Source organism: Lactuca sativa, chromosome 4 (genome assembly GCF_002870075.4).
Source record: "Lactuca sativa cultivar Salinas chromosome 4, Lsat_Salinas_v11, whole genome shotgun sequence".
Classification (NCBI taxonomy): domain Eukaryota; kingdom Viridiplantae; phylum Streptophyta; class Magnoliopsida; order Asterales; family Asteraceae; genus Lactuca; species Lactuca sativa.
In genome coordinates, this window is record NC_056626.2 from 74,774,359 (window position 1) to 74,787,192 (window position 12,834).

At 30.6% G+C, this 12,834-nt stretch overlaps 1 protein-coding gene across 1 annotated transcript; it reads right to left on the reverse strand.

The window, feature by feature from the left end:
- Positions 1-304: 304 nt before the first annotated feature.
- LOC111886761 (probable leucine-rich repeat receptor-like serine/threonine-protein kinase At3g14840) lies at positions 305-7,391 on the reverse strand. The gene is made up of 23 exons (XM_052770323.1): positions 6,152-7,391; positions 5,959-6,030; positions 5,787-5,855; positions 5,632-5,703; positions 5,479-5,550; positions 5,211-5,282; positions 5,037-5,105; positions 4,593-4,664; positions 4,417-4,491; positions 4,252-4,323; positions 4,039-4,104; positions 3,695-3,760; positions 3,426-3,491; positions 3,299-3,334; positions 3,164-3,204; positions 2,676-3,052; positions 2,321-2,519; positions 2,040-2,180; positions 1,827-1,945; positions 1,555-1,765; positions 1,166-1,403; positions 922-1,075; positions 305-816 (listed from the first exon to the last, which is right to left on the reverse strand). Coding segments are annotated over exons 3-23 (2,553 nt in total). The 5' UTR covers positions 5,789-5,855; positions 5,959-6,030; positions 6,152-7,391; the 3' UTR covers positions 305-483.
- Positions 7,392-12,834: the final 5,443 nt, after the last annotated feature.

Here is a 12,834-nt window from a genome sequence, read left to right on the forward strand (position 1 = left end):
TACATGTAGATACACTACTAAACCAGGAATCATAAGGTAAGGCACATTGCTGACGCTTTTTCTTAGTTTTGGCCCTACCTGGTGCAATGTTGTACTTTTCTTTTTGTATTTGTTGGTTTCAGTTTTAAAAGTGATGATAAAGGAAGATTATTTTGTGTACGTTTTGTAATTTACACCTTACCTTGTAATTTAGTTTTTATTTTCTTTCTTCATTGTAGCTAAAAACTCAGATCAAAGGAATGATCAAGATTTCCCAACTCATCTGTTGAAAAATGTTTCAAGTCTTGTTGGCAACATCAATAACTTATCTCAAGTAATAACTAAATCTCATATCACAAAGGCACAATGCATCATCATCTCAAAATCTAAGAGTGAAACAATTGATTTATAGGAGAAGCCTTCATGGCCTTCTGAATATGAAACAATGAAAAATAAAGCTTAACAATCATCTCTTTAAGTACATAACTGATCATACACCTAGTATCATTCCAAGTAAATGTCTTCTTCAATGTGCTCTCGGAGAACGAGATTCCAGAACTCACCATGGTAAGTCTCTGGAGAGAGCACAAGATTAGAGAACTCACCATGGCCAGTCTCTGGAGATTCTGGAGATCTGACTCTATAATCTTGTAGATTTATATTTCCCTGAAGCAAGTCCACTACTTCTGACATCAAAGGTCTTTCATTCGGGTTATTATTAGTGCATAACAGAGCGATTCTGATCATTCTCAGTGCCTCTTCAGCATCAAAATGTAATCCCAATCTTGAATCCACCAAGTGTATCAAACTCTCATCTTGTTGTTGCAAAGCAGTAGCCTTATGATGGAGACAAACAGATGCATCATAAATAACAAGATTGGGTTAAGTATTTGGCATTTGTAGGAAGAATGGAATTATAGCAATTAGGAAAATAAATGATACCCTATGAACAATAGTTAAATACTCTAGATCATCTGCTGGAGGATATACGTTGGGCGTGCCAGTTACAATTTCCATTGCAAGAACCCCAAAGCTGAACACATCTACTTTGTAGGTTAGCTGGCCAGTATATGCGTATTCAGGCGCCATATATCCTCTGTAGGAACAAGAAGAAAGTTAATAAAAGAAATGTCTTTTATATATAATAAAAGATCTAATTTGAAGATAGGTTGATCTAGTTGCTCACAAAGTTCCAGCGGGAGCAGTGCGCGCTTGGGTGCGGTCTTCCGAAAAAAGCTTGGCTAAGCCAAAATCAGCGATCTTTGGAGTAAGGTGTCTATCAAGGAGTACATTTGCAGCCTTGATGTCTCTATGAACCATTCTGAGGATGGATTCCTCATGCAGGAATGCCAAGCCTCTGGCAACCCCCACACAAATGTTTTGCCTTGTAGGCCAATCCAGTAGCAAACCAGTGTTGCCATGGCCTGGAATTTAAGAACAAATGTTTTAATGTCCCACAACATATATATATATATATATATATATATATATATATATATATATATATATATATATATATATATATATATATATATATATATATATATGCAAACGTGTTGCGGAATAGGAGGGTACCATATAGAGCCTGAGCAAGAGAATTGTTTTCCATGTACTCATAAACAAGCATTAGGTGGTTGGATTCCGCACAACATCCATACAGCCTTACAATATTCGGATGTTGTATGCCAGTCATCAACCCAATTTCATTCACAAACTCACGGTTTCCCTGGTTTGATGTCTGAGAAAGCTGCTTCACAGCAATTATAGTGCCATCAGAGAGTGTACCCTGCAAATTATAAGTGACCTTTAGCTTATTTGAAATGTCAATGTGTAAAATATTTACTTACCCTATAAACAGCACCAAAACCGCCCTGCCCAAGTTTATTTGAAGCTGAAAAGTTGCGTGTGGCAGCTCTGATTTGTCTATAGGTAAATTGATACGTCTGCAAATTGAATCCTCTCAGATCTGCAGGGAAGAAACAATTATCTCACAAATTAAACAGCATATTTATCGGTGCATTTTGAGTAAATAGATTCTTATAATCAAAACATGTACACACCTCTTTCCCACCTCAAGCGCTCTTGCATATAAAATGCCAACCTTTCAACACCAAATATGATGAAGATGAGGCACACAATCCCAGCCACCGCCACAATGACAATAGTTTTTATGCTCTTGTCACTGATTGGAGGACTAATATCTAAATAAAAACAAGAATATATATATATATATATATATATATATATATATATATATATATTTATAATATATCTCTATAAGTTTAGCAGTAAAATGAAAATCACATAAAACTACAAGATTAAAGTCGGAACAATAACATACCAGACACCATAGAAATGGCTGATATTAGAGGACCATAAGATCCTCTACTCGGGACTGCTGTTGTGCCTTTCCCAGCATACTGGAAACGGATTTCTAATGTTGTGTTGGTTACAACAACATTTTTTATTTCTTTTATTACAGCTCTATCCACCCCGCCAGCTTCCTTCCTGATGTCAAAATTCTTGAATATACACACACCCTGCAAAAATATTCTACTTAATTATGTGAATTGCATATATGTAGTACTTTATAGTTGAAATGGAGCACTTTACATGGATATATTTCCTGAAAAGAAACTAGTCCTACTGTTGTTTGAAATGCAGAAATATAATAACAAGAATAATCAAATTCAAACCTGGATATATACATCAAACGAACGCCTTCCAAGACTCTGAAAAGACATATTATCTCTGAAAACTATCTCTGCAAAATGCAGAGTCACCGTAAAGTTCCCATTTGGTAAACATCGACCATAGTAAGTGATGGATAGTGGAGAGAGGCGAGCTGTAGTGTACAGTTGACTATCATTAATAGTCAGCGCAGATACATTGGTGGCTACATAGTTGGATAATCTATGATTACCACCCAACGCATTGCCAGTGCTACTTGTCCCCCAAAAGCCGCTTGTGGGATCAAACTTAGCTGCTCCACCTGAATCCTCATCGGCTTCATATGTCAAGTTTCCAATGGTCACTTTAGGTCCCCCACAATTAATGCGAATTGAGGAGTACTCTAGAAAACAAAAAACATAAAAATCAGTCAACTTTGGTTTTCATAAAAATGAGTCAACTTTGGTTTTCATGTTCAAATTAATTAATTGGAATAGGAAAGTATCTTCCTCACCCCTTAGACAGGGAAACTTGCTAAGGCACTTCCCAAGCTCTCTGCATTCAATCAAAGATCGGAATATTAAACTTGGTGAAATTTAGAAAAACAAAGTCTTTCTAAATAACCCATATATGGATATAATAAGCTTACGAGTTGCTTGCAGGAACGTAGCTTCTGAATAAGTTCCTAATAAATGAAAGACGACATAAGCTTTATCTTTAGAATATTATATGGGCAGGATAAGAATCACAAGATGATTTGGAAGATTAAAACTTACAGTGTTTCACGACAATATGAGGGCACACTTTCTTCGTTGAATTTATTGTAGGAAAGATCGATCTTGCTGAATCATAATCACAATCACATATCAGCGTTCATGAATTATATAACTATTGTGAGTAAAATTACATATTAAGAAGAGCATTTTCAGGTTAAATTTACAGATTGTATGTATATGACCAAGACTACAACCATGCATCTAGCACATCAAATTATGTCACATGAAAAACTATTTCTGAAATGAGAAAAGGAAAACTGAAAACGTACTGTGCAGTATCTCCACCATTGATCCATGCAGGAATACTTCCGTTCAGGGAGTTGCCAGTCAAGTACCTAATCATTTCACAAAATAATTATTGGGATTTATAATGCTCTCTTTTATTTTATTTTCCTTTTCAATAGTCACTCGGGTATTTATTTCATTAAATATGCAAGAAACAATATAAACTTATCCATATTTTGTTGAACCGTACTCTTATCGAATGAAATATATATTAAATATATTGGTATGAATATTGAGGATCAAATTATCAAGACAAATATATAAGTAAGAAACTCAGTTGAAGCAAATGATACATGGGAAAAAAAGGTAAAATGCTCATCTTACTTACATTTTCTCCAGATCTAATTCTTTCAAATCTGGTATATCTCCCTCCAAGTTGTTGAAACTGAGGTCTCTGTGTGTGAATATAGATGAAGAGTATATCAGGATGTTTGAACAACCATTAAAGATAATCACAATGAAATGCTCAAGATGATGCTAATGGATATAGTCTAAAATCGGCTTTCAATCAATCAAGAAATGGAAGAGGGAGAATTATTACAGATGCCTCAGTTTTGACATTTCTGACAAAAAATTTGGAATGCTGCCAGTTAGTCTACAACTTCTGAATATCCTTCATTTTTTCCCAAAGTTGTTGAAGATATAAAAATCCAATCTTGAAATTTATCAACTTTTTAGTAGATTTCTAAATCGTAAACTGACTTACAGTAGCTCCATGCCTGTTATGTTGCTTAGGTCTGGAAAGTACTGCGAACTATTTCCATCCAAATCACTGATGCTTCTGCATGCAGATTATTAAAATAAATAAATAAACTTACATTCATACATATTATATGGATACAACATAATGGAATTCTCCTGAAAGGGAAGTATCTAACTTACAGTTGTGTCAAATTTTTCAAGAGGGAGATGCTTGCAGGTATTGGTCCTTCTAGACCACTCCCTTGGATTTCTCTGATCATAAAAGATAGAATGCCCAAATCAATCAAAAACAGCATCAACGGAAAGTTAATAATATCAGAAAAGGTTTAATATGAGAGACATGTGTTAGTTTGTCATTAAGTATGCATCCATACAAATTATAAACATACACATCAATTAAGTTATAAAAGTTATTGGGCTCCATTTCAATTTCCTGCACTCGCTTTGTCGAAGTTATCTGTATACACTATACACGACCTCAAATGAACATAACTTTGTGATGACATTAATCCATGCAAATGCAGTTTTAGCTAGGTTGTTAGTTCTTACTTGTTAATCCCCACCCCACCCCGCCCTGGTTAGGATATATAATAGCTGGGGGGTTGCATAAAAATAAAATCTTACAGTTTCCGAAGTTGTATCCAGGTTCCAAGGCTTGGAATTTTCCCAGTGAAGTTGTTGCTACTTAGCTTGCTGCACATTAGTGATGAGAATACGTAAATATTAATTTAAAGAAAAATATAAGACATGGTAATATGTAAAGTTTTATCAAGATAATAGTTCATAAGGGATGCTTACAGTTCTGTCAAATTGGTCAGACCATTCAGCTCCAACGGCAGCTCACCAGAGGGATTATTGGCACTCAGGACCCTATATTCGGTTTTACAAGAAAGGAAAATATTACAACATTCTGATCTGATGTGTGTGTGTGTGTGTATATATATATATATATATATATATATATATATATATATATATATATAGGTTTTTCTCAATTAATTATTATGGGAGCTGTCATCATGAAAAGTAAAATTTTAGTAAATATACAGTACAAAGAAAACCTTACAGCGTTTTTAAATTTACTAATTTCCCAAGCTCAGCTGGAACAGTTCCAGAAAACATGTTGTTCTCCAGACTCCTGGTATACATTTCACAAATTAAAATGAAGAAAAAGAATTATTGAGAGAGAGAGAGAGAGAGAGAGAGAGAGAGAGAGTACAAATCTACAAGTGAGGTTAAGTTTCCCAAAAACGATGGAATTCTTCCTGACAAGCGATTCACCAGTAGGTCCCTAGGTTACAGTTCCTTGTATTGGTTAAGAAGTGGAGATTCATATAAAGAAAGATAGAGATTTGGAATTATTAAATAACTCACATCTTCTCTAGCCTGGTAGAAGCCCATTCAGGTGGTATGCTGCCACTTAGCTAATTCCGACTAAATTCGCTGCAAGAAGCAATCGCCTCGTATAAGTAATGAATATATAGCATTAATTGAAGCAAAAGTAAAAAAAAGAAAAATCTTAATTAAACACAAGTCTTTGTCTTACACTTTTTTGACGTAAGGTAACTTTGCCAGAGATGGTGGGAGAACACCATCAAGATCCTGTCCCTTGAGATATCTGTTTACAAAGCCAAGTTTATATATAGCTTTGAAGTTGTACAAGTTTCAGCCATCCGTTACAGATATTAAAGCAACAAATTAAATATTAAAAAATAAAATATTGAAACCAAACAACTTACATCGCAACAACATGACAAACATTGCCAGGGTAGGAGCAATCACACACAAGAGTACTGTTGTTATACTGAGGCATTGCACTCCGGGCTGGCGTTGCCCAGTTAGGATTTCCATCGCATGGATTTAACCTAAAATCCCAGTCTCTTTTTCCATCTCTTCATGTAGCTAGTGAGACTATAATCACAAATCCTTTTACAAAAGTGCTAATGAGACTATATTGACAAATCCTCTCCCCCACTTCCTCACTCACCCATAAGAAGGTAAACAGTTGATATATATATATATATATATATATATATATATATATATATATATATATATATATATATATATATATATCGAATCTTGAAAAAGAAAAGAAAAGAAACATAGAACAAAAGAATTGCCTTCATCAGGAGGAAGTTCTGCTGCCCAAGAGAAAATTATTGTTAACACAAGGAGGATACTGAACAATCGCACTGAACTTTGACTGAAAATCATCTTCATTGAATCTAAGTAATTACGGAACTCCAATCTTAATGTTCTATTCAACTCTGATTATATATTCAGTTCACAGTTCACTGTGACATATATATAAAACATATCCACCATCTTCTTCAATTTAAAAGCAATGTCTAATTAATTAATGCAGCATTATGGCCAAGCTACACAACACACGATGGCAAACACAAAATGGCAAAAAATTCAAATGGCCATATATAAGTACCAAAAACTACTTCCATTCAGGATCATCCCAATTAATGTATAAGGAAACAAGACAAGATGGACTATATAGTAGATGCCTAGGGTTTCCAAGATTTTTTTTTTTTTTTTTTTTGAGTGAGTCGGATAGAAAAGAAAAGAAGTCAAGGACTTATCTTTTGGAGGGAAGAGAATCGTCTCATACGCTGATAAGTTTACAATAATACCCTGGAAACCTTCTCATACACACATCATGTGGCACCACAGCTCGAAAGCACTGCACCACCACTGCCTTTCTTACCATCAGCCCCTGTTCACCACCACAACTGCCTTCATCCACCTGTAAAACGCCACTTTCGACCACCACCAAGCCAGCACTCTACTGTAATACGTAAATCGCGCAGAGAAAAGGAAGAATTCCCAGTTCCCTGTCTTTTCCCTGTTATTCGATTTATACCTGCAACCAAGATTAAGATGGGGTGAGAGACGGGAATGAAAAAGAAAAACTTGATTCTGAAGAAAAAGGGCTGCGATTGGAATCAGAAAACAAGAGGAAGTGGATCTCGCCATTTTTTCTCTTGCTCCCATACCTGCATCGAGAAAAAAAAAAGGAGGGGCTGAAGTGACTACTTTTGATTGTTTGTAAACCCCACCTGATACATTGAAATGTGTTTTAAATATGGGGTATTAATAGTAAAAATTGATTTTTTTTTTTTCATATATTTTTTCTCTTTTATCTTTCTTTTACTAACTTTTAAAAACTTGTGCCCAGATCAATTTAATAAATCATCAATATTTACCAAATTTTAAAGGCGTGTGTCTGGATCATCTATGTATATGTCCTGGCTAAATTATGACGTGTATAAAACATAGGGATCTATAAAAAAATACATAATGAAACAATAAAAAAGGATTTTTACTGAGATGAATTGTCACTTGAATCTATTACTTTGTTATAATGTTAATGTTGCTTATAAAAGTTAAATAAAAATATATAAACATATTAGTAAGTTTATTATTTTATATGAGAAAAATAATAATTATAATGAGACAGCATTAACTAAAAAATAAATGTCCGAAATATTTTTGGTGGGAAAATATCAGGATCATAAAAAAAATTTATATAAAGAAAATATAAATTTAGAATGACTGAAATTATGGATGAAATTACTAAAGAATATTATTTTGGAAAAAAATTATATTTTGTAAGGTATAATACTATGACGAAATTTGAAATATGTATATTTGTTGTGTAAATCTATATATTTTATTATTACTATATAAAGATAAACACAAAGTAGGTTGGTATGTTATAAAAAAAACAAACTAATCACTTTGTTTTACTATTAATGTTGCTTTTATATATATATATATATATATATATATATATATATATATATATATATATATAGAGGCATATTGGTAATTTTTATTATTTTATATGACGAAAATAATAATTACAATGGAGTAACATTTGCTAAAATCAAATGATAAAAATATTTTTGAAGGAAAAAAAATCAAGATCATTAAAAAAATTATACATGAAAAATACAAATTTAAATTGAGTAAAATTATGGATGAAATTAATGACGAGTAAATTGGTAGGTTATGATTAAATCCGATTTTGGAAAGTTTAAATTTAATAAAGGAAACGCGTAAGTTATCAAAATAAATTTTATGTGAATATAAGGGAAATACAAATTTAAATTTTATAAATAAACACGTAAGAAATAAATGCTTGAAATATTTTTCGAGGAAAAAATCAGGATTATTAGAAAAAATTAAATATGGAAAATATAAATTTAAATTGGATGAAATTATAGGTGAAATTAATAACGATTAAATTGGTAAGTTGCTATCGAAATCCGATTTTGGAATATTTGAATTTGATAAAGGAAATGCGTAAGTTGTTAAAATATAAAATTTTAAACGCGGGGGGACATATAAAATAATACATATAAAGTTATAAAAGGTCGACACAATAAAAAAAATAAGATAAATAATTTGGCTACATGTCATTTTTTCATTTATTTTGTCACATGACAATATTTGGTATTTTTGAATTAACTATTTTCCACTAGCGATTATTTTACGTTTTTCAATTATTTAAAAATGTTACTTAATTGTATTGTTATATAAGCATAAATATTCTAATTAGATATTCATTCCATAATAAGGTTACTTAATTTAAACCTATATTAACAAACAATATATCGTTTTTTCACCGCATTAAATAATGACAATTATTTCATTTTTTTCAAATAAAGTCATAGAGTATAATTTATGGAATGTTAAATGTTATATGGATTTAAGTTTAGTATATCATCAATGATTTTTTTTATAAATCATGATTGGTTTATTTTAAATTGATTATGAATAGAAATGTTAGTTTTTATATTTGTTCTTATTTATTTGGTGATCGCAATAACTTTGCATTAGACATAGGGCAACTTTGAATACTTTTAGCATATCATCAATGTAATTTGGTTTATATCTTTCAATTATATGAAATATCAAATAATGACATTTCATTACTATTGTGATAATTTAGTTTATATGTTGCATTTTTATTAATGTTAACGGTCTTATGTTTTTTTTTCTAATAACCGTAATGTTTTTTACTAATTGTACTTTTTACAAAATCTCCTAATATCTTATAATTTTTTTTTATCTTAATTTATAATTTTTCATAAGTATGTTATTTTCAAGATTGACTATCTTAAATATGAAACTTTGTTCACAAATTTTGACCAAAGAGAGTTTCTCACGACTGAGATATGACCTTTCAAAGATAGGGACAGATTAGGAAAAAATGTTGAAATAAGAGCTTTGGCTTTTTAAATAATAATAATAATAATAATAATAATAATAATAATAATAATAATAATAATAACCTACATACACACATTGTTACTAACTAAATATGTCAAAAACAAAATAGAAATTACAATGTACTTTGTATCTACTGAACACAATTACAACAACTCAAAAGAAATTTAGAAATTGCAATTCAAAACATTATAGATTAAAGTCAAAGTACATTGATATTAACTAAATTTGTTAAAAACCAAGAATTATGGGCAAATATGTCAATTTAATAAAAACACTGAACGGTAAATAGTAGTTTTCAATCATCAACTACCATGCAATCCAAACAATCTTAGAAAATTTTAATTACGTATGACACACATATATACATACAGTTAATCAAAAGTCACTATATTTTTCTCATGGGCATTTTATCAAACATGTAGAGGCAACATTAAATGCAAGGTAAAAAATACAAAAGTAAAAGATTGAAAAACTAATACTAACATTTATAATCAATATTATTCATGCATTCAAAGATCACAGTCAAATACAACACTGATGAGAATCAAAAAATTGAATACAATTAATAAATATTAAGAACATCGTATTAAAGAAGGAACCGGATAACGAACGTGATGTTGCGAAGGGTGATGTTGTTCGAATGTGATGTTGCAAAGGGTCTGAAGAAAACATAATATACGAATAGCAACACATGATTTATGCATAACTTTCAACAATGATTATGGAAAGGATATCAAATTTCGAATTCTTTGATTATTTGAAATTGAGCGACGATATCTCAAAATCTTGTACATACGTTTCATATAATAGATGTGAATTAAAAGAATATACGAAAGGTGACAGCTAAGAACACGATTTTAATTAGGAAGCAACGAAATTTACTTGCAAAAATTATGATAAAATTTAAATGAGTTGAATACATTCCTTTTATGAATGAAATTAACATTAAATCAGTTAGTCAAACTTTCAAATTTAGTCAATATTAATTTATTTTATTTTATTTTAGAATTACATCACCAAAATGTCAAATGGTTGAAATTAATCAAGAAAACATAATAAACGACCCTCATCGTTGAAAGTGATCTCATCAAGTTTCTCTTTTAATATATATTTAGATAAATAAATCATTTGTGTTTACCAAATATTAGATGGTAAAAAAAAAGATGGTGTTAGTTATGAAGGTTATTATAGAGTTTAATTTGGAAAAACAAATTATATATTGTGATTGAGAAAGATATCATACAATTCAAATTTGAAATATTAAATTTCCATATATTTTCAACAAACCAAAGAGATTGTATCATCATTCTCTATTTATGGAGGCTACCTATTAATTATTTTTCATTAAGTATATTTAAATTAAGGGGTGTTTCGTATAAAGAAATAAAATCCTTCAATTTCTCATATTTGTTTACCGGCAGAATAAGGATATAAGAGAAAAAACTAATACTCATTCAACCTAATTAATTTTCTATATTTAAAAAAACAGAGAGAAAAGCCAAAATTTAAAGTCATGAAAAAAAATGGAGACCTAAAAGTAAAAATGATAACTCACGCCTCAAACCATTTGCCTTTTTATCATTAGAGCCCTAATTTTTGTTCTAGATATCCGATATTATTTTTCTTTTTATATAGGGGTGTTTGGATTAGCTTATTAACTTATTGCTTATTAGCTTATTTGTGGTGGGAATAAGCAATATGCAATAAGCAATAAACAATAAGCAAGGGGGAGATGTTTATTAAAATTAGTTTATTTAGTTTATTTCTAACAAAATAAGTTGATTTTTTAAAGATTTTATCCAAACACTTAAACTTAGGTTATTGTGGTGGGAATAAACAATAAGCAACCTCTTTTTTTTCCTATCCAAAATCGTTTTAACCTTTAAACTTAGGTTATTGTGGTGGGAATAAACAATAAGCAACCTCTTTTTTTTCCTATCCAAAATCGTTTTAACCTTTCATATATATATATATATATATATATATATATATATATATATATATATATATATATATATATATATATATATATACTAGTTACGTTTGAAGGGCCGTGCTAAGCACGACCCTCGAAGGGTAACTTAGGTAATTTAGGTATTACCGGTAAAGCACCAAGTGTGTTGCTGCAATCTTTAATTCCGCATGCCAAACTATTAAAGCACCAAGTGTGTTGCTATTATTCGCAAGAAAGTTTGTAGTGACATAAAGAACATAGTTTGGCATGCGGAATTAAAGATTGCAGCAACACACTTGGTGCTTTACCGGTAATACCTAAATTACCTAAGTTACCCTTCGAGGGTCGTGCTTAGCACGGCCCTTCAAACGTAACTAGTATATATATATATATATATATATATATATATATATATATATATATATATATATATATATATATATATATATATGAAAGGTTAAAACGATTTTGGATAGGAAAAAAAAGAGGTTGCTTATTGTTTATTCCCACCACAATAACCTAAGTTTAAAGGTTAAAACGATTTTGGATAGGAAAAAAAAGAGGTTGCTTATTGTTTATTCCCACCACAATAACCTAAGTTTAAGTGTTTGGATAAAATCTTTAAAAAATCAACTTATTTTGTTAGAAATAAACTAAATAAACTAATTTTAATAAACATCTCCCCCTTGCTTATTGTTTATTGCTTATTGCATATTGCTTATTCCCACCACAAATAAGCTAATAAGCAATAATTTAATAAGCTAATCCAAACACCCCTATATAAAAAGAAAAATAATATCGGATATCTAGAACAAAAATTAGGGCTCTAATGATAAAAAGGCAAATGGTTTGAGGCGTGAGTTATCATTTTTACTTTTAGGTCTCCATTTTTTTTTCATGACTTCAATTTTTGGCTTTTCTCTCTGTTTTTTTAAATATAGAAAATTAATTAGGTTGAATGAGTATTAGTTTTTTCTCTTATATCCTTATTCTGCCGGTAAACAAATATGATATATATATATATATATATATATATATATATATATATATATATATATATATATATATACTAGTTACGTTTGAAGGGCCGTGCTAAGCACGACCCTCGAAGGGTAACTTAGGTAATTTAGGTATTACCGGTAAAGCACCAAGTGTGTTGCTATTATTCGCAAGAAAGTTTGTAGTGACATAAAGAACATAGTTTGGCATGCGGAATTA

Excerpts from the sequence above, each read along its gene's own strand:
- LOC111886761 (XM_052770323.1), bottom strand. Across the intron at positions 5,551-5,631 it reads TTAACCTCACTTGTAGATTT|GAGTCTGGAGAACAACATGT; the intron begins GTACTCTCTCTC and ends AATGTATACCAG. Across the intron at positions 3,205-3,298 it reads TACGTTCCTGCAAGCAACTC|AGAGCTTGGGAAGTGCCTTA; the intron begins GTAAGCTTATTA and ends GATTGAATGCAG.